At 43.3% G+C, this 23,514-nt stretch overlaps 1 protein-coding gene across 1 annotated transcript in view; it reads right to left on the reverse strand.

The window, feature by feature from the left end:
* The window catches only part of LOC142666822 (cadherin-like protein 26), a 46,655-nt gene extending 41,614 nt beyond the window's left edge, over positions 1 to 5,041 (reverse strand). The window contains exon 1 of the mRNA XM_075847037.1: positions 4,868 to 5,041. Coding sequence (XP_075703152.1) covers positions 4,868 to 4,909 — 42 coding nt within the window. The 5' untranslated portion in view covers positions 4,910 to 5,041. The remainder of the gene's footprint in view (positions 1 to 4,867) is intronic.
* Positions 5,042 to 23,514: the final 18,473 nt, after the last annotated feature.

Raw genomic sequence — 23,514 nt, forward strand, 5'->3', positions numbered from 1 at the left:
ACCTACTAAAGTACCCTACAAACTGCAAAAACCTCAGTCCATGTGTCCATTATTAGAAAAACACTGAACAAGAAGGGCGTGTACATGGAAGGACATCACAAAGAAAATCACTGCTGTAAAAAAACAAAACATTGCAGGTCCAACTAATTCTGCGGAGACTACCTGGATGTTGCAAAATGCTTGTGAGAAAGTCTTCTATGAACAGATGAGACAAAGTTGAAACTTTTTAGCACAAATGCACAACGCTATGTTTGGAAGAAAAAGAACATTGCACACCAACACCAAAACCTCATCCCAACTGTGAAGCATGGTGGAGGGAGCGTCATGGTGGAGGGAGCGTCATGGTGGAGGGAGCGTCATGGTGGAGGGAGCGTCATGGTGGAGGGAGCGTCATGGTGGAGGGAGCGCCATGGTGGAGGGAGCGCCATGGTGGAGGGAGCGCCATGGTGGAGGGAGCGCCATGGAGGAGGGAGCGCCATGGAGGAGGGAGCGCCTTGGTGGAGGAAGCGTCATGGTGGAGGGAGCGTCATGGTGGAGGGAGCGCCTTGGTGGAGGGACAGCTTTGCCGCCTTAGGGCCTGGACGCCTTACGATCATTGAGGGAACAATGAATTCAATAGTGTATCAAAACGTTTTACAGGAGAACGTAATGGCTGAAGTCCACGACCTCAAGCTGAAGAGACGTTAGGTGGTGCAATAAGACAATGATCCATAGCACAAGTAAATCAACTAAAGAATGGAATAGAAAAAGTTTTGTGTTTTGGAATGGCCGAGTCTATCAAGATCCCGAGGCATGACCTGAAGGGCGCTGTGCACGCAAGCATTCCCAGAAATATTCATGGACTGAAACACTTTTGAGGGAGGAATGGTCAGAAATTTTTCCTCAACATTGTTGATCTACAGGTTATTACATTCAGGGGTTCACTTACTTTTCTCCCTGCACTTTACCCAATTAAAGATATGAACAGTACAACTGTTTGTGTTCTAGTTAGGTTGTGCTGGTCTATAAGGGTATGTTCACATGCAGTGGTTTCAGACGAAATTCGGGCCGTTTACGCCTCGAATTACACCTGAAAAACTGCACCATTACGCCTCCAAACATCTGCCCATTGCCTGTAATGGGATTTACAGTGTTCTGTTCCCACGAGGCTTAATTTTACACGTCGCTGTCAAAATACGGCACGTAAAAGAAGCGCATTTCACTTCTTGGGACGTTTTTGGAGCTGTTTTTCATTGACTCCATTGAAAAACAGCTCCAATAACGGCCGTAAAATACACAGCGAAAAACGCGAGTAGTTACAAAAACGTTTGAAAATCAGAAGCCGTTTTCGCTTGAAAACAGCTCCGGATTTTCAGACGTCTTTTGCGAAGCGTGTGAACATACCCTAGGGGGATGTTCACACACTCAAAAACATCTGAAAATCCGGAGCTGTTTTAAAGAGAAAACACCTCTCGATTTTCAGACTTTTTTAAGACACTCGCAATTTTCGCTGCGTTTTTCACGGCCGTTTTTGGAGCGGTTTTCAATGGAGTCAATGAAAAACAGCTCCAAAAACGTCCCAAGAAGTCAAATGCACTTCTTTTTCGCGGCCGTTTTTGTATGCACCCATTTTTCATAACAGCCGCGTAAAAAAAAACGGGCCGTCGGAACAAAACGCCGTTTTTCCCATTGAAATCAATGGGCAGATGTTTGGAGGCGTTCTGCTTCCGATTTTTCAGTCGTTTTTTTGGGAGTTGCAGCCGCAAATAGGCCATGTGAACATACCCCAATTGTGACTTCAGACCACATTTTATTAATCAATGCAGAAACCCCGGTCATTCCAAAGGGTTCACTTACTTTTTATTGCGACTCTACACTATGAACTAAATACTAACAGTAAATACTGAAGAGATAATCATAAAGCAGTACAAAGTACTCTAAACATTTTATTGTAATATAGAAGTCTACGCATTACTCGGTCATTCATCTACCAAAGACGCCTAAGATAATAATACAGGGCGAGTCTGTAAAACGGAGCACAGAGCAACAGGTCGTTCTGCAGAGTCAACAGAAAAGTTACATTTATATATGTAACGACAAAAAAAATGATTTTCTATTCGCATTAAATGATTAGACATGCTTAAATACTTTGCCCTGCAGTTAGGCTGAGTGTATGATAATTTCCTGTGTAGGAATTGCAAGTCTTTTATTACAGCGGTCAGTCCCTAGACACACAGGTAATTTGGGCAATATGACAACAACTCCTTATTAAAAAAACAAACAAGCAGCTTCTCTAAGCCCCAGCTCACCGCTGATATCACCGGCCACGTATTTAGGAGCGTAGTATTGCATATGGCCATTTAAATGAATGGCTAGGCTTGTGACATATCATTGGGCCAGGGACATTAGAATGAAGCTGGCCATGCACATAACATATTGATCGCCAACAATTCGACCGATCAGTCGTCCATGGAATTGCACCAGCAACAGGTCAGACTAAACCGGCCAATGAGGGTGTCTGTAAAAAAAACTGAATTTGTTTGCACAAAGTAGCAAATGATCGGCCGTATTCAGCCAATCATGCCATGATCATTTAATCTTGGGACAACCCCTTTATGAAGAGACGCTCTTTGTAAGCGGCTCTCTGCCCTGGCTCATAAAGGAGGGTCCCAACAGCAGGGTACCCCGGGGGCCACATGCATTCGATGCGTATAATGTACAGTACCAGCGAAGTTAATGAGATTCCAAGTAATCTCATCTACACGTTGCAGAATTTTTCTGCACATGAATTGACCAGCGGTGCTTATTTTAAAATCCGCAGCAAGTCAATTTATCTTGCGTTTACGTTTTAGAGTTGTATCTGACAAGTTTAGAATAAAAAAGGATCAAAATCCGCAGCGTAAAATCTGCGCCTGTTTCCACATCAAAATTTAAAACCCGCTTCTAAAAACGCAATATCAAGGGTGGATTTTGCCTGCGGAATTACCTGCATTTTTACAATTTTTCAAATATCGCAACATGCCCATGAAGCCTTAGAAAATTTCTGCAGCAATTCCGTTAAAAGTAGCGGACTTTCCGTCTGCGGCAAAAACACACCATTTCCTGCGTTTTTGACTGCAGAAAATTATGCAGATTTTGCTTTGTTTTTCTCAATGTTGGGGGATGGTGACATCTCTTCAGAAAAACGCAGCAATTCAGTCCACTTTCCGCAGCAGGAATTGACATGCCGCAGTCCGAAAAATACGCACCGCAGGTCAATTTCTGCTCTGAATTTTTACGCAGCGTGCGGATGAGATTTGTTAAATCTCACTCACTTTGCTGCTACTGTATTCTGCTGCGTATTTTCCGTCCGGAATTCCGCTACGTGTGAACGAGCCCTTATAGCGCATATGAACAGGGGTTTTCTTTATGGCATTGCACTGGTTAATAGCTGAATGGACATTTGTTGATCTGTAGATAAGGAGAGAATTTATGCAGCTTCTTATACAGAAGATGACAAAAAAGTAATAGTAACTGAGCGGGTTTGGCTATAGAATAGTTATGTAATACGGTGAAGACATCAGGTCACATGACAAAAGAAACGCTCGGAGAATTTTAATTAACCGGTCACTCTTATCAATAGCAATTACTGAAGAAACTTCTACAGACTTCTATGAGCGGGCAGATCCAGTCGTGTCCATGGTGTGCACCGTAAGAAGGGCAAAGATCAGGAAAAGTTACAAATAAAACTTTAAAGGATTTTTCTAGCTCGGACATCCACTTTCGGATTGGAGATCCCCCAGAAGATAATAAAATATAAATATATATATATTATATATAAAATAATTACATGGCACCCAATGAAATCAATAGATGTATATTGCCGGGCAGTCCTCTAAAGGTGCACTGGATGCTGAGGAGGGTCCTAGGAGAGGCGGGTGCTTTATCTGCTCAATATAATAATGCATTTAACAAGGGGTTGACTGATCTGGGTTCCCTTTATGAATGCGGAGGTGGGTGCACGGAGCCTGTATGGCGGTACATATTACGGAGATGGAGACAGTCGTATGGTGCGTATATATGGTACAATGTCTTATAGATGCAATGCCCTCCAAAATATGGCATTTAATGCAACAAGGCACCATGAAAATGGAGGTATCTGGAGGTGCAGTATAGATTTCTATAGGTGCCTTATTACAGATCCAAACAACTAGAAATGTAATACGTAATACGGAGCCTAAAATGAGTCTATAAGGGAGGGATTTTAGGCAATAAAGCGACAGACACCAATAACTTGGAACTTAATAAAATTTAAAATTCATAGACTAAAGACCCATTTACACCGGCCAATTATCGGGCAAACGAGCGTTCACAGAACACCCGTCTTGTGTGAACGGGGAAACGATCAGCAGATGAACCAGCAAACGCTCGATCATGGGCCGACTGTATAGTTTATGCGGCACAAAACATCATCGTTGTCGGCAGCACTTCTCCTTGTGTAAGCAGGGAAATGCGATGCCAACATGATAGAAATGTATGGGGACGAGCGATTGTAGTTACCAGCGCTCGTCCCCATAATACCTCCCCGTGAAAGGAGCAAACAAGCGGTCAACGATCGGCGCTCATTCACATGATCCATGACCCTAAGCTGCTAATATCAGTCACAGACATGGAAATATACGAAATAAAGTAGGGACCACGGGAGAAGGATTTTTATTGGGCTCCTTGTTATAAAACAATTCCCTACAGCCTGAAATGGATGATAAGTGCGGCTGTCAGGGCTTGCTGGGTGTTGTAGTTTCACCGCAGCATGTTGGTGACCACATGGCATATAAACTAACACACAAGGTCCAGTTGCCCTATATAGAACAGATAGGTCCATACATAAAGGGCGTATTTCTGTACTCACCACCGCCAGCAGCAGGACAAGCAGCGGATACAGAGTCCTCATTTTAATGTTTCTCCCAACAAAGAAATAAAAAATGTTTCTTGTAGCCTGAAGTTGTGATCACTGAAAACATCTGAAGGTGCCTGAACGCCCAGAGCTCCTCATTGAGACCAGTCAGACCAGATTCTACACCCGCCTTCTGTCCCACCCCTGTAATTCCCCCTGCCCGGCTTCTGCAGGATCCCCCTCAGACACCAAGAACTACAACCTGATCCTCATTGACAATCAGACACACCTTCCTGCTGGTATGAGGACGGCTCCCATACATTAGAATGGCCCTTTAACTCCTACCTTGCCACAACTTGTCACGCAAGTCCACTCCTTTCTTTTGTTATTTTTTTAAAACTTGCTCCAAATAACAGCCACACTTGTCCATCCGTAAAGCGTGAAGAGCGTAGCAGATCCGGAAATGCTTTTTTAAGGTCTGTTTGACACCAGCGCATTTGTAAACGTTCACGATACGGATCGGCAATACAGACATTTCCAATCTGCAACACAGATGATATTACGTCAGTATGTCATCAGAGGCTACATGTGGTAAGAAGACAACTCCCCCTAAGGGTATGTGCACACGACTATTTTTCAGGCGTAATGGAGGCGTCTTACGCCTCGAATTACGCCTGAAAAGACGGCTCCAATACGTCGGCAAACATCTGCCCATTGCTTGCAATGGGTCTTACGATGTTCTGTGCAGACGAGCTGTCATTTTACGCGTCGCTGTCAAAAGACGGCGCGTAAAATTACCGCCGCGTCAAAAAAGTGCAGGACATTTTTTGGGACGTAATTGGAGACGTTTTTCATTGACTCCAATGAAGAACAGCTCCAATTACGTCCGTAAAAGAAGCTTCGAAAAACGCGAGTACATGCAATTACGTCTGAAATTCAGGAGCTGTTTTCTCCTGAAAACAGCTCTGTAATTTCAGACGTATTTGCCGTTGTCGTGTGCACATACCCTTAGTGGCGCTGTTCCTCTGTAGCGTGCTTTTGATGGTCCTTACACTTCCATTCTGGATGATTCGATGGTCAAAGAAAGGAGATCCGTGGACCAGTGCTATAAAGTTCAAAAGGTTTATTCAGTGTTTTTATAAAACAAGTAAAATAGCTACGCATTTCGAGACCAGACCGATCTCTTCTTCAGGCTAGCTATTTTACTTATTTTATAAAAACACTGAATAAACCTTTTGAACTTTATACCACTGGTCCACCGATCTCCTTTCTTTGACCATCGAGTCGTCCAGAATGGAAGTGTAAGGACCATCAAAAGCACTCTACGGAGGAACAGTGCCACTAAGGGGGAATTGTCATCTTCTTTCGCTTCTTACCACATTGCCAACGGAACCCTTGCGGACCTCCATACGAACCCCGGGCTGCAGTACCCTATATCATATATAGGCGCATCAGGACGTTGTGCGCCTAGCAAAACGTCTCCAGGTAAGCATAACTTGACCATCCCCAGCAACACCCCTCCAAAATCCTTTGGCATGATGCACTATGTGCGCCGTGTATTTTATGTCTTCCTTTAAACAGTTATCAGAGGCTACATGCACACGACCGTTTGTAATTTGCGGCCTATAAACGGATCCGTTTTCCGTTTTTGCGGTCCGTGGGTCATCAGTGTGTCCTCCACATCCGTTCCGTATGCCTGCAAACACGATTCTTATTGCATTCATATTCAAAGATCTGCTAAAAAAAACGGAAGGCAGGAAATGATGTCAATAGATTGTCCCAACCCCCTAAAACTTGACGAAAAAAATAGGACATGTCCTATTTTTTTTATTTTACGGACTGTGCTCCCATACTTTATAATAGAAGCACGGCCCATAAAAAGGGACAGCTGCCCGTAGATGTCCGTGCCTGTAATTACGGGCACGGTCGTGTGCATGGTGTCTAAGAGTACGTTTACACCGGTTGGATAAGCTGCGAAATCAGTGTATCCGACCCAAAATCCATAGGAAATTCGGCCCACTACTTGCACCAAACGGTGCTTTAACATGGTGCGACTATTTGGCTAGAATGTTCGCTGTGAAAAGGATGAAACTGCAGGATCAGACTACACAGAGTCTGTTGTCTGTTACCATGGAGATACATAGGTTTGCGAAAGGGCTGGAGAAACAAAACAGTAAGGGTATGTGCACACACACTAATTACGTCCGTAATTGACGGACGTATTTCGGCCGCAAGTCCCGGACCGAACACAGTGCAAGGAGCCGGGCTCCTAGCATCATAGTTATGTACGATGCTAGAAGTCCCTGCCTCGCTGCTGGACAACTGTCTCGCACTGTAAACATGATTATACTACGGGACAGTTGTCCTGCAGCAAGGCAGGGACTCCTAGCGTCGTACATAAGTATGATGCTAGGAGCCCGGCTCCTTGCACTGTGTTCGGTCCGGGACTTGCGGCCGAAATACGTCCGTCAATTACGGACGTAATTAGTGTGTGTGCACATACCCTAAGACATTTTTAATCGAGACCTATTGCAAATCTATGAAATAGTGAGTAATGTTCACGATAGCCCTGTAAACATGGTGAACATTCAAAACATAGAGAATCGCCCTCCCATCTGTCACTGCAGCCAGATACACAGAGAATCGATGATAGGTGTAAAATACGGGTGAGTAATGACTGAAACTTGCCTGTAACCTATAATTTCCTGACATTTGAGGCATTTTTCACCACCTGGGTAAATACTTGTTTTCTCATAGATTTTAGTGCACATTTTTAAACTGGTATTTGTGTCTGGCGTGTATTAGGGCTGAATCGCCCCTTTTCGGCTGGATTTCATGTGGTTTTTTGTGGCATTTTTGTTGACGTTTTTTCAGTTTGTTTTTCTTTAGGTCAAAAAAAACATCTGCGACCAGATGTTACTTTAAAGTCTATAGTGGAATATAGAAAACATTACATGCAAAGCGTTTTCGGGTTTAGTAGCATTTTGTTTCAAAACGCAGCATGCCCTGGGTATGGAGTTCTTCACATAGGTTTCTCCAATGGACTTGAAAAATGACAGAAAAAACACCACATATATTTCCAAATAAAAACCGCCTGTAAAAAGGCTTGAAATGCGTCAAAAAGTCTCGAAAAAATAATGTGTGTGAAGGAGGCTTTATTCACACTAACATAATTCACGTCCATGTGCTGTCCGTTTAAATAACGGACAGCACACTGACCAATGCCATTTAATGGGACTATTCACACATCCATGTTTTATCATGGAGCGTGTGTCCATTGCGTGAAACTCACCGCTCGTTCCATTCTGGTCCATTTCTGCAGATAACTCACCCATTGAAGTCTATGGGTGCGAGAAAATAAAGGACAGCACACGGACGACATCCATGTGGTGTGCGTTTTTTACGCATTTTGCTAAAGAAATGCAGAAAACGAAAGAAAAGTAAAACCAGGAAGCGCTCGCGAAGGAAAAACACGTGCGAGAAAAATGGATGACACACGGAAACCACACCGACGCTACACGGACGGTCAGATGCATGATAAACAGCTATAGGTGCGTGTCCAGTAGCAATGATTCACCCCCTACCAAGAATGAAGGAAAGCAGAACCAGAGCTGAAGAAAAGTTTACAGCAACCTGAACAAATCTTCATCCTCATTTTCCTCCTCCTCCTCAGTTTGCTTTGTGTGTCTGGAGCTTGTCCTTTTGTCTGTGCAGATTTGCATTGTAACGCATGTATTCGCTCCCTCGCTGGTTATTTATGGGTCGGTATGTTTGCGTCCTGAGTAACAATTAGGCTGAGTTCACGCGGGGCGGATACGCTGTGTAATAGCATGTAGCGTATCTGCCCTGTACGCAAAGGGGAATTCCGGGCAAAAAAACGCAGCATTTAGGCGGCCTGCTAGCAGGCAGGGCTCCTGGGATGACTGTGATTGGCTGTAGCGGCAGTCACATGGGATGAAACGTCATCCCAGGAGGCCACGCTGGAGGGAGGAACACAGACTTCTGGGTAAGTATGAGATCTTTTTTTTTTTGAGTTGCGTTTATGCGGCGGAATCGCTGCGAACCTGCCGCAAAAACGCAACAACTGCTATTTGTTGCAGGTTTTACCTCCGCATTGAATTCCATGGGGAAAAACTGCAACAAATAAGCAGCGTTTATGCAAACACAATTCGCATGCTGCGGAATAAAATTCCGCAACGCAAGTCAATTTCTGAGCGTTTTTTCCGCTCAGTATTTACGCAGTGTGTGGAGATTTGTTTGTAACTCATCCACTTTGCCGCTACTGTATTTCCTGCGGATTTTCCACAAGTTCTGTTGAGGAAAATCCGCAGTATTTACGCAACGTGTGAACTGACCCTAACAATTTTGTAGAATCACATCAATGTAAAAGAGCTTCAACAGACAGGGAGTGGGGTGCTGTACCTGGATTTCACGGTCTGTATTTCCTCTTGTGATTCTACTGTACCAAACATGGATCACATTCGGTCTCTATGACCATCTAAGGGTATGTTCATAAGACCTATTTTCAGACGTAAGTCACGCGTTTTACGCCTGAAAAGACGGCTCCAATACATCTGCAAACATCTGCCCATTGCTTGCAATGGGTTTTACGATGTTCTGTTCAGACGAAGCGTAATTTTACGCGTCCCTGTCAAAAGACGGCGCGTAAAAGTGCAGGTCAATTCTTTGGACGTTTTTGGAGCCGTTATTCATTGACTCCATTGAAAAACAGCTCCAATTACGTCCGTAATAGACGCCGCGAAAAACGTGAGTACTTGCAATTACGTCTGAAATTCAGGAGCGGTTTTCGCCAGATCCTTTTGTTTGCAAGTCGCTGGCAGAAGAGTCTGACAGCGGCTTTCTCGTTTTCCCTGTTCAAAACACATGCAAGCGTGCATGTGTATGGCGGAGTCGAGAGGTAAAGGTTTCGGCCAGACCCTAGTTTGTGGCCAGCTTTAGATTCGTCCAGTAAAACTGTGCAAGGACCAGGTGCTGCAGGCGTAATGTGGACTCTAACATGTGACCGTAACATGGCTGTCTGAGATAAACCTTTTTAACTGATGGCATATAGGTATCTAAGGTTGCCTACATTAGATAAAAGTCTGACAAATGTAAGGATTTTGGCGAGACTGGATAACTATCTAATGTGTATGGGGGTGTCATGACACTAAGGGCACTTGCGCACGACAGAGTGCCACTTGGGTCATTTTCGCAGCATCCAAGTGGCACTCGACCCATTCATTTCAGTGGGTGAATCGGGTCAGTGAAAACGAAGATAGAAAATGTCCTATCGTTCTACAGATGGGACTCGGGCGGCACACACGGTCGTGGGCAAGAGCCCCAACCCAATGCCAGATGTAGGGGAAAAGGATCTGGCGTGTTTGTTTTCAACATCCTCGATCCTTTGTTCTCTAGGGAGATAAGTCGACGCCAGAGGGGGCTTACCCCCCTCTCCCCATTGAAAACTCGTGCACACTCGGCGGATAAAGATGCTGCAGAATAGTTATTTTATGGTGGATACAAGTATTTGCTGAAATGGATGTCAGGAAAGCTGATGGGTCTTCTTTAACCCGTTAGTGACCGGCCCATCGTGTTTCTACGTCGGTCACTAACGGGCCTTATTCCGATGCCATAGACTTTTTACGTCGCGGCATCGGAATAAGTAAACAGAGCAGGGAACTGTCAGATCTCCCTGCTCTCAGCTGCTAGAGGCAGCTGAGGGCTGGGAGCGTCCCTGCTCTGCCGTGTGAGATCAATATTAGTATCGATCTCACACGTTTAACCCCTCAGATGCGGTGCTCAATAGCGAGCACCGCATCTGAGTGGTTTTGGAGAGAGGGACGGAGCTCCCTCTCTCCCCCACCGACACCCGGCGATACGATCGCCGAGTGTCAGTGTCTCTAATGACAGCCGGGGGTCTAATAAAGGCCCCCAGGCTGCCTAGAGTGAATGCCTGCTAGATCATGCCGCAGGCATGACCTAGCAGATGCCTGTCCGTGTTAAACGGACAGGCAGTAATACACTGCAATACAAAAGTATTGCAGTGTATTATAAATGCGATCGCAGAATCGCATATTATAGTCCCCTAATGGGACTAGTAAAAAAGTGAAAAAAAAGTTTAATAAAGTTAATTTTAAAAAAAATGTGAAAAAAAAATGAAAAACCCAGCTTTTCCCCTTACAAACTGCTTTACTATTAAAAAAAACAAAATAAAGTTAAAAAGTTACACATATTTGGTATCGCCGCGTCCGTAACGACCCCGACTATAAATCTATTACATTATTTAACCCGCACGGTGAACGCCGTAAAAAAAATAATAAAAAAACTATGGAAAAATTGCTGTTTTCTGTGAATACTGACTTTAAAAAAATCTAATAAAAAGTGATCAAAAAGTCGCATCTACTCCAAAATGGTACCAATAAAAACTACAAGTCGCCCCGCAAAAAAAAAGCCCTCATACAACCGCATCGGCGAAAAAATAAAAACGTTACGGCTCTTCAAATATGGAGACACAAAAACAAATAAATTTGAAAAAAAAGCGTTTTTACTGTGTAAAAGTAGTAAAACATACAAAAACTATACAAATTTGGTATCGTTGCAATTGTAACAACCCGCTGAATAAAGTTATTGTGTTATTTATACCACACGGTAAACGGCGTAGATTTAGGACGCAAAAAAGAGTGGCAAAATTTCAGATTTTTTTCTATTCCCCCCCAAAAAAAAGTTAATAAAAGTTAATCAATAAATAATATGTACCTAAAAATGGTGCTATTAAAAAATACAACTTGTCCCGCAAAAAACAAGACCTTATACAGCTATGTCGGCGCAAAAATAAGAAGGTTATAGCTCTTGGAATGCGACGATTGAAAAACGTAAAAAATAGCCTGGTCATTAAGGTCCAAAATAGGCTGGTCATTAAGGGGTTAAAAAAGAAAAATTACGTATATGGACTGTGGATTTTTTTTTTTGATCAATACATACAAAAAGGAAAGGTATAAAATCCTCAAAAGTGTAAAGAAGTCTCCCCACCGTGATGTACACAAGGCGAGTCTGTGGGTAAAGACTGCCTGACATAAAAAGTAAGTGGCGCCTCTGTTGCTGTCGGCTAATGTCAATAGTACCATCACCTATGACTCCCACCTTTTGACTTTCATGACCCCAAACACCGTGCCTTAAGCTGTTTATACTGCTGTCAGACGCTGATTTCAGAGTCTCTGTCATCAGTCCCGACTGATTTGACGGAAAGCAGCGGTGACTTCAAAGTGACTGAAACCATGACGGAACCAATTATAAGTCAACGGAACCGGTCGGGTGCCGGTGGTATGTCATGCGACGGATCCAGCAGTTCGATGTGGCTTCTGTGTTGGTATTTATAAAGAGGTTATAAGGCTTTATACCAGCGGCTTATCTACCATGGAAGCATGGCGGACCACTGGTATCGAGGCTGGCAGGAAATGGGGCCAACACTAAGAGCTGCACATGGATGGAATTGGAGGCAAATGTTGTGTATATACTTTACATAAAGAGCGCTAGGGATCGATGGGGAAGGAGCACTTCACTTCTTCAAGCTTTACATAGGTAGTGTGACAAATACAGAGCCCTTACGATCAGAGGTGTAACAGAACTCCTGGGCTCCAAAGCAAAACCAACGCCTACCATGTGCCATTTATAATACTGGTGCCTTCCTAAGATGATATTGGCCCCCATTGCAACTGCTACCACTGCACCCACTATAGCTACGCCCCTGCTTACAGTGCTGCTATCCCAGGGGTGGCAGATCTAGTGAGCAATTTGCAAGATGCAAAGCCATAAAGTAGGGTGGGTAGCGGCTATAAAGAAATACTTGGCAGGGATATGGGGTGGCCACAAGAGGGAAAACCCCATTTTAATTTTGTTATGTCCCCTTTTCAGAGGCGACCACAGCCTTGTCCCAATAATTGCCCCATAACCTGTGTTCGAGGGCCTCCATACTGGCCACTTATCAGGGCAAATATTGGTAATTAATACTATATGGAAACTGTGAATGGTTTATTTTTACTACATACGCACGGCGAATGGGTTAAATAACACCTTCTCCGCAGAGCAATACTAAAGTATGTTGTATGTGGGTGACACATTTTACCTTGGGCTTAAATCATGACCGCCAAGAAGATATACGTCTCAGACGGGGCCCAGGACCCACATAGCTGGGAGTGGTGGCCGAGGATTATAATAGTACATTCCTATGATGCATGGAAAGGACTGTGGTGTCATGAGAATATATTACCGGCCTCTAGAAATAAAATATATAAATATCTGCGTCATATATACGGTAAGATTATGTGTATAAACAGCAAAATGTAAGATATTGTGCTCTGTACTATCATCACGCCCCATTCCAAGTCCCAAAGTTATTCCCACCTTCCCTGTATGGAACGACCACAGCACTCAAGGGATTCTCTCAGAAAGAATCCATTTTATATGGGCATATGGAGACCAGATGGGGGTCCTATTGGTCTGGGGGTTCCATTGGCCCACCAGGGGGGGGGGGGCGGGGACGATTCTGCGGGTCTATAGGACTGTCTGAGATAAACCTGTTGAATTGTTAGAACTCAGGATGCCCATATGCATTTGATAAAAGTCGGCAAACTCAACAATTTTGGCAGGATCAGACGACAATTGGGGGTCCTGATTCTCCCCCGACGGAAGATGGATAGATTGGGCAAGTTGGATTCCCGACTCCTAGTACCCCCGCCTGTTTGAAGTGACCGCAATGCTCCAGTGAGTGACGCGTCCCCTTCATTGTTTACCAGGCACAGCTCGACACGTTTAGAAGTGCCGATGCCTGGTATTACAGCTCACTACAGCTTCGGGTCACTCAAGTATGAAGTTGTGCAGTAGAAAGCTGAGTGGGTGCAGAGGTATCAGGACCCACCGATCTAATATTAATCTTAAATATATTCCATGAATTTTAAAGAACTGGATAACCCAGTTAAAACTTTTTATTTTTTTTTAAAGTGAACCTCTTCTTGTGAGCAACTTTCGACGGTGAGGAATATAAAGACAAAAACATATTTTGTTATCAGTGCTTTTTTTTGATGTTGGAAATGGGGGCTCTTCCTCCTAGAAAATTGGTTAATCCACCAGAAAAGCTATATACAGTATACTGCCATGAAGCACAAAAATGATGGTGCCCTTTAAGAAAATCCAAATACCCGGATCTAGTACAGAATCACAGGCTGGCGTACAGGCCTGGGGGTATCCCTGATACTTACAGTAAAAACAACTATTAGTCATCTGTTTAAAAAACTCATATTCTCCAAAAACATTATTCATTGTTCTGTTGAAATTTTTATTTTGACTCACATAACAAAACCAGACAAACCCCATCAGCACAACAAGCCTGGAAGTAGGAACACAAACCGTATGTCATGACAAAGGCATATCAATAGCAAGGTTATACCGATGGATTACTATTTCAACGGTGAAATAGACATTAGCATACAGTCCACGGTCTCAAAATATTACAAACTCTTTCAGACTCCTTTAAGGGGTTGTCCATTGTGGGTGTCCTACGAGAGAATGAATGAGCGGTGGTCACCGGAGAAAGTGGATGGCCAGTGTTCATCATTGCACAATATGTGTAATGTACGACCACTGCATCCTCCACTTCTTTGCAGTGGTTCTCTGCGCCGGCTAATAAAAGGGGTGGTCCCAAGTGGTGGATACCCCTCTGTTACAAACATATTTCATCCCTATAACAAGTGAATGGAACAGCATGCAATTCCAGACACAACCTATGTAAACGTTGTGATGATCGGCGGTGATCCTGGAGGTCTGATCCCCACAATCAAACATTGATTTCCTATGCTAAAGATAGAACAGTAATGTTACAGTCCCGGGGAACCCCTATAACACTGCTACCATAGCAGTGACCGCTACATCCCAAGTGATAGCCCCTATTGTGGTGACAGGTAAACCATCAAGTGACTAGATATAAAAAACAAAAAAACAAGCAAAAAGAAAACCCAAAAACTCCCACTCACCTCCTCAATGATCCTGATCTGCTTCCCTATGGCAGGAAGTGACATGTAGCTGCTCATATGTCACTTGCTCCTTTAATGACGAGATCGGTCAGCAGAGGTCAACGAAGAAGAGGATTATTCATCATCTGCTGGACAGATAGAGTACCAAAAACAGATGCAACGGCTCGGACAAGTGACACGTTGGGATAGCCCTATCCTAGTGTATATACTCACCATTCCTCTGGTCTCTCTCTTTTTACAACTCAATCTCCACTCCATCAAACCACTGATCATAACATACAACCCCAGCAGTCTACTGTAACCACCTTTACCCACAATAAAACGAGTGCTCATCTGAACACTCGTTCCCGATTCATTGCCCTGTGTAAAGAGGGCAACGATCATTGATCGACTGATCTGCTCGTTTATGCGGCCAATAAAACCGTCGTTAGTCAGCAGAACATTTCCCTGTGTAAATAGAAGATGTGCTGCGGACATAATGGAAATGTATGGGAACGAACGATCGTAGCAATGATCGCTCATCCTTGTACATAACCAATCATTAATCATTGTGAAAGGAGCAAACGAGCACCGACCAACGTGCTGTCTCATGGATCGGTGCTCGTTGTTATGACCCATCTCAGGCCGTGTAAAAGGACCTTTTTCCAGTATTTGGAGGCTCTTTATCTTTGGTGAGATCTGTTGAGATGTTTGTCTTGGGCTCCGACCCATTAAAGGTAGTCTGTTAATAGTTTTGACCTCCCCCAAACACCTAACAATGCTAGATGGGTGACATGGAAACACGATACCTATGTTGCCGATCATACTACTAGCATAACTGAAATGCCCAGTTCACACAGAGTTGTTTGCAGGTGGATAAAACATATTTTGACCTGCCTGCACTCTCCCTGACGCGTTTTTTTTGCCACAGCCTCTGAGCACCGTGGGTAAAAAAAACGCCGGAAACCGCTCTCTCTGCCTCCCATTGATGTCAATGGGAGGTCAGAGACGGAAACGCCCCAAGAAAGGGCATGACGTTTCTCTTTCCCGTAAGCGTTTTTTTCCGCTCACAGGAAAAAACGCCTCTGTCACCCATTGAAATCAAAAGGAGGCATTTTCGGAAATTTTTTGATGCGGCAGCGGTGTCACAAAAACTCAGTGTGAACAGGGCCAAAAGGTGCTGCAAGCTAATTCTATGTCAAGTGTCCACTGGAGATCTAGAAGCAAAACAATACACGGCGTCACATGTTGCAGAATGTTCATATAGGTCTAGACAGGATTGTGCTCTCCTATAGTGGTTGTGTAGATTCAGCCACAACTCTGATGGCACAATTTGTAAGACAAGGAGTCCTAGGAGTGTGCTGCTGCCAAGTCCTGGAGCCGGTATACAAGAAATGTTACCGCATCAAAAATGCAAAATTAAAAAGAGAAAAATATTATAGGGACTATAGGAGGCGCTGCTACAGATGAGAGACAATTGGAGTGTCCCTCATGTATAGCCATACAGGTTTGAAGATGCTGGTCCAGCGTCGAAACGCGTAGCCTGACCTTATTTCATTACATTACCTTTATCTACACTCCACTTGTCTCTCATGTGTAGCAGCGCCTCCTGTAGTCCCTATATATTTTTCTTTTTTTAATTTTGCAAGTGTCAACAGGGTGTTTCTTAACTAGGAAAGCGTTCTTAACAAGGAAAGAGTGGTTTTTGGTCTATAATTTTTCCCCAAACACCCCCCTTTGCTTAGCGACGGGATTTCAATCACACTTTGTCTAACGCAGAGAACCGCTAGAACCTTGGTCTTAGTCTTATTTTGAGCATAGACAGTACAAACTGTTAGGCCCCATGCACATGGCCGTGTTCGATCCCTGATATACAATCCGCATGACGGCCGCATTTCCCGGACCGAACACAGTTCAGGGAGCCGGGCTCCTATCATCATAGTTATGTATGACGCTAGGTGTCCCTGCCTCACAGCTGGAATACTGTCCGGTACTGAAAAACATTATTACAGTACGGGACAGTATTCCCGCGGCGAGGCAGTGACTCCTAGCGTCATACATAACCATGATGCTAGGTGCCCGGCTCCCTGAACTGTGTTCGGTCCCGGAAGTGCGGCCGTCATGCGGTCTGTATATCACGGACCGAACACGGTCGTGGGCATGAGCCCTTACTCAATCCTTGGCATCTCTTAGAAGATTCGTCTACCAGTAATTCCTAGAGAGGAGTTCAAATATTTTAAGAAGCCTTGGTGGACCACATATCTGGAACTGGTCCCCCGAAGACTCTGAAGTGAGATTTTCTAGGAATAAAAGGCACCTGATTACGTTGTACCGGAGTAAGTGTCGGGATAGTGGAAGGATGAATAATGCGATGGATGAGGCCAAAAATTGGGGTTCGCACCCCTTGTGTAATAAATGTGAGTGCTGAAAAGCCATGAATGAACTAATGATACTAGTTTGAAAAGCTTGAAAAATGTTGGAGTTATATCAAACCCACAAGCCATCTTGACATAGTTTATGATTATAGAACTTGGATCCAGATAAACGAATATACATTTTGTACAGGGGATCTAATAAAATGTCATTGACAAAACTTTTGAAAAACAGCTGGGGCATTGCAACCCAAATGGCACGAGCAAATGTTCATGATGTCTGTCATAAGGGTTAAAAATCTGTTTTTCATTCTACTTTTTCTTTTATCCTAATCAGGTTGTATGGCCACAAATCAAATTTTTTTTTAAATGATATCCTCCCGCAGGATATAATGATGTAGAGAATATTAGGTCTTGAATGGAATTCTATGGCCAGGATTTGCTATGCACGCTGGCTTTTCAAAGAAAGTGGATTACGGATGCAACCCCTGTCTATGTTCTACTTAAAGGGGATGTACACGATTAGAAAAGCATGGCTGCTTTCTTCCAGAAACAGCACCACACCTGTCCATTGGTTGTGTTTGGTATTGCAGCTGTTTTTTTTTAAAAGAAAGCAGCCATGTTTTTCTAGTTTTCTATCCCCTTTAATAAATTCTGCCATGGACTGGGTCTCACGTACCGAGAGGGGATAGATTCTACCTCTTCGAGGCAATGGCGCAATCATAAGGTCGATGAGGTTGCAAAGTTACAGAAACATGTTGCACATTAAAACCACTAAATTGGAGTGATGATTATTGGATTTCATGACTTTTATTTCACAATTCACCTTCAAATTGATCCTTAAAGGGGGATCTCCACCAATGAAGCGAAACGTTTTACATTCATCTACATTCACCCATTTGTTTCCATATCGTTGTTACACTTTGTTCCAGTCGTGGAGGCGTCTCTTCCGTGCTGCTTTAGACTATTGTGTAAAACAATCAACGATTCTCTGAAGAAAAACATGTCAGGGACACTACAGCCCTTAATCTTCATACTCTGCCTCTTAAAACATGTCATTCAATACTTATCTACTGTCATAAATCAGCAAACCCGCATATTCCTCCCCTTTTCCTCAATCTTCAAACCTTTTTGACACATTTATTATGTGACCCGTCATTGAAATTGAAAACCTTGATAAGGAAGTCTATGGAACAATTTGCTACAAATATGAAATATGGGCAATATTTTTATTCTGCATTATGAACATTGTCATGGGATCCCTGGTTTCATTCATGGGGGGGACCAACAATTATTATCAGTGTAGTCCCTGCAGTATGTGATACACTCGCTAATATACAATCCGATCCCTGTCGCGATGATTCTGAGAGTTTCATAGATTTTATAGCACTGCCGGGGGACCGGAAGTCTAGTTGCACGGTCTTCTTTGATGACGATACGACTCTTCGTCATGTGACCGATCCCGCTGTACACTATGTACTCGCTTTACTACTGCTACGGCTTATACATAAAGTGCAGTGGGCCGGTCACATGACGAAGAGTCGTATCGTCATCAAAGAAGACTGTGCCACTAGACTTTCGGTCCCCAGGCAGTGCTATAAAATATATGAAAATCTCAGAATCAGCGCAACAGGGACCGGAATGTATATTAGCGAGTGTATCACATACTGCAGAGACTACACTGCGAATAATTTTTGGTCCCCGCATTACCCATTTAACAAAAATTTTGGCTCTTGGTACAATACCCTAATCTGGTTTACAAAATTAATTTTCAAATATCCTATTAAAAAAGTCTGAGTTAATAGAGGTGGGGGGTTCCCTATTTAGGATCCTCACCTGTTAGCTGGAGTATAAAGCGGCAACAAAGAGAATTTCTCCCTCTGGAGGACCGTAGATTAGAAGGACATCCCACTGATTGTCAAGCAAAATCTTAGTTAGGCTATGCTCACACGGAGTATTTTGCAGGCGGAATTTCTGCCTCAAAATTCAGTTTGGAAGAAGTTTGAGGCAGATTTTCGCTGCGTTTTTCGACCGTGGCCGTTGAGCGCCCAGACATAAAACGCCACGAAATACACCTTCTCTGCCTCCCATTGAAGTCAATGGGAGGTCAGAGGCATAAAACGCCCGAAGATAGGGCATGTCGCTTCTTTCTCCCGCGAGGCGGTTTTACCGCTCGCGGGAGAAAGCCGCCCCCGCCTCCCATTGAAATCAATGGGAGGCATTTTAGGGCCGTTTTTGACGAGTTTTGCGGGGCGGTTTCCGCGTAAAAAAAAATTGACAAAAAACTGTGTTGACATAGCCTTAGAGAGCAGAGGAGACGGACTGCAGGAAGTGGGGGTTGTCTCTTCACAGCCTGCAGGGGGGAGCAGATAGACATAGAAGCTGCACATAAAAGTCTATGGAGAGGGGCGAGAGAAAGACGGACACACTCCCCATAAAAGCCTATTGTGAGGGGAAGGGAGGGAGCAGGGAGAGAAAGCCACTGCCCATAAAAGTCTATGGAGAGGGGAAGGGGGAGAGAACGACACAGACACACTGCCAATAGAGTTGTATGTAGGGGGAGCAGGAGCAGATTGAAAGAGACACAACAGACATGTTGCAGCTTTTAGTAAGTGTTATATCTCACCTCAGTGCTGAATTCACAGCTACACTGCTCCTTACTGCTGTATAATCTCATCCACGCTGCTCCTGCTTCTATATGTGTGATAAGGAGAGCAGGATTCTCCTCTTCTATGTGTACAGTATATAGACGACATGATAGCAGTTCGGCTCTACCCACTAGCTCAAAGAAAACTGACAATTAGGTACAGAGCCTGCAGAGGGGAAAACTGCTAAAAAATGCAGAATACAAGTCATATAAATGACCTGAAATAATGTTATTCCTCCCGTACACACACTTCAGCTTATTCTAAAAAGTTAGGTAAGCGTTAAGGGTGTCCTTGCAGAGTCAGGCTACGAATATATAAATATGACAGATGGTCTACAATTGGTTCAAAGTAGTTTATAAAATATTCCAGCTCATTGATGTTTATATCTTATTAATAAAGGTAATCAGGATACAATGCACAGTATAAATGTAATAAATATACAATAGACCGTATCTTGTAAAATTATACAACATGCTCTTATAGTCATCAACGTTTTCTTTTTACTGGGTGGAGGCAGCATTTAACAATTCTTAGTTCATTCTCATCTTGGGTGTAACAAAATGTACGTTTTTCTTGTACCTATTTAATAAGCCGGGAGTGGGTGTCTTTTACTCGTTTCATTAAGAGATTTAGATTGCTGCAAGGCAAACTCTAGAAAAGTAAGTCACTTTAGTGAATCTAGCCTCTGTAAATACACAATACATTATGCACGTACCGTGAGAAACACATAAGTCAGAAATCTCACTAGTCAAACCAAAATATTTACAGGCAAAAAAGAAAAGAAAAAAAAAAAAACTCATTAAAACGCATCTCCAGGAGAAAAAGGGTTCAACAAAATTTTGTGTCTCCTTCTGGGTTATCTGCTCCGGTGAGTGCAGCTGAAAAGCAATGACTTGTCCAGACTGCCCTTTCCTTCCTCAAATACTTTAGGATTTTGTCCTTACGACTATCCAGAAACCCGGGGATCATATTACAGTGATGGGCAGAGCTTTATCAGCAGCTAATGACCCTGCATGGTAAGACTTGCTCTAGCTTGCCGGGGGCTGCAGAAGCTCGGATTAGGATAACAGGACCAGGCAGCAACATAAGGGGCCCAATAAGCAATGCAGAAAGTTTGTCTCTTCAAGTAGGTACATAACAGCAGTAATTGTCGTTGCTTTGGCATCTTGGAAGATATGTTTTGACCTGATAAAGAATGGATGTTTAGCGATTCCATTCACATGCACAAGTGAGTGAAAACAAACAAGCACAGCAGTGGCCTTAGATTATTTTATTTTTTTTCCCCATTTCATGAGGATTGAAATCTGATTGCTTGCTCCACTAATTCTCTGCACTGTTTTATATACATCAGGCACACTTATTTCTCCATTCAAATGGACACTAACTTATCAAACAACTTATGCGGATCTAATAGTATACCTGATATATATATATATACACACACACACACACATATATACACACTACCATTCAAAAGTTTAGGGTCACTTAGAAATGTCCTTATTTTTGAAAGAAAAGCACAGTTTTCTTCAAAGAAGATAACATTAAATTAATCAGAAATGCACTCTATACATTGTTAATGTGCTAAATGACTATTCTAGCTGCAAACGTCTGGTTTTTAATGCAATATCTACATAGGTGTATAGAGGCCCATTTCCAGCAACCATCACTCCAGTGTTCTAATGGTACATTGTGTTTGCTAACTGTGTTAGAAGGCTAATGGATGATTAGAAAACACTTGAAAACCCTTGTGCAATTATGTTAGCACCGCTGTAAACAGTTTTGCTGTTTAGAGGAGCTATAAAACTGACCTTCCTTTGAGCTAGTTGAGAATCAGGAGCATTACATTTGTGGGTTCGATTAAACTCTCAAAATGGCTAGAAAAAGAGAGCTTTCATGTGAAACTCGACAGTCTATTCTTGTTCTTAGAAATGAAGGCTATTCCATGCGAGAAATTGCCAAGAAACTGAAGATTTCCTACAACGGTGTGTACTACTCCCTTCAGAGGACAGCACACACAGGCTCTAACCAGAGTAGAAAGAGAAGTGGGAGGCCCCGCTGCACAACTGAGCAACAAGACAAGTACATTAGAGTCTCTAGTTTGAGAAATAGACGCCTCACAGGTCCTCAACTGGCAGCTTCATTAAATAGTACTATACCTATGTGGAGAGCACCAAAAGGGCAGCGCCAGCCAAACCCTAATCCCAAAAGATTTAAACGTTAATAAGATAAATATCTGTTGTATACATATGAGATGTTTAAAGGGACAGAGAAAAGAAGCGGGAGGCGGGACTTACAAGCCCTAAATAAACATGATGGTATCGGTGGGGATACACACTGAATGAATTATAAACCTAAAAACGGAGTCCGACACACCAAGGTAAGATTAAAAATAGTAAGTTTTATTAGAACAAATAACAAAAAACATTTAAAAGTTAAAGATGATAGCCACAGTATGAGAGGATACCGGACAGTAGAGTATGCAATGTTAAGGTTGTAATACATTAGATAACAAAGTGACAATGGGAAAATTGACAGTTCCTATTACATGAGTAAATAAATAAATAAATGAGTATAGAAGAAGTGTGCACACAGTCCTGCATCCAGTATATGGGTGAAAACCACACCAAGCGGTAAGTATTAATCACAGTCAGATGCAGGAGTTAAAGTGCAACAACAGTCATACTCATATGTATATGGACATCAGTGGGTGTATGCATGCATGAAAGCAGCAACACACCAAATAAATGGAAGACTCTGAGGTAAAGCAGGACGTCTTACCCATGTCACAATCGGTACTGTCTGGCATCCACCCCGACGCGCGTTTCGGCCCTCGAGCCTTCGTCTGGGGGTCCTTAAATTCATTAAATAGTACCCGCAAAACGCCAGTGTCAACGTCTACAGTGAAGAGGCGACTCCGGCATGCTGGCCTTCAGGGCAGAGTGGCAAAGAAAAAGCCATATCTGAGACTGGCTAATAAAAGGAAAAGATTAATATGGGCAAAAGCACACAGACATTGGACAGAGGAAGATTGGAAAAAAAATGTTATGGACAGACGAATCGAAGTTTGAGGTGTTTGGATCACACAGAAGAACATTTGTGAGACGCAGAACAACTGAAAAGATGCTGGAAGAGTGCCTGACGCCATCTGTCAAGCATGGTGGAGGTCATGTGATGGTCTGGGGTTGCTTTGGTGCTGGGAAAGTGGGAGATTTGTACAAGGTAAAAGGGATTTTGAATAAGGAAGGCTATCACTCCATTTTGCAACACCATGCCATACCCTGTGGACAGCGCTTGATTGGAGCCAATTTCATCCTACAACAGGACAATGACCCAAAGCACCTCCAAATGATGCAAGAACTATTTAGGGAAGAAGCCGGCAGCTGGTATTCTATCTGTAATGGAGTGGCCAGCGCAGTCACCAGATCTCAACCCCATAGAGCTGTTGTGGGAGCAGCTTGACCGTATGGTACGCAAGACGTGCCCATCAAGCCAATCCAACTTGTGGGAGGGGCTTCTGGAAGCATGGGGTGAAATTTCTCCCGATTACCTCAGCAAATGAACAGCTAGAATGCCAAAGGTCTGCAATGCTGTAATTGCTGCAAATGGAGCATTCCAAGACCAAAGCAAAGTTTGAA

The sequence above is a fragment of the Rhinoderma darwinii genome, chromosome 13, assembly GCF_050947455.1.
Source record: "Rhinoderma darwinii isolate aRhiDar2 chromosome 13, aRhiDar2.hap1, whole genome shotgun sequence".
Classification (NCBI taxonomy): domain Eukaryota; kingdom Metazoa; phylum Chordata; class Amphibia; order Anura; family Rhinodermatidae; genus Rhinoderma; species Rhinoderma darwinii.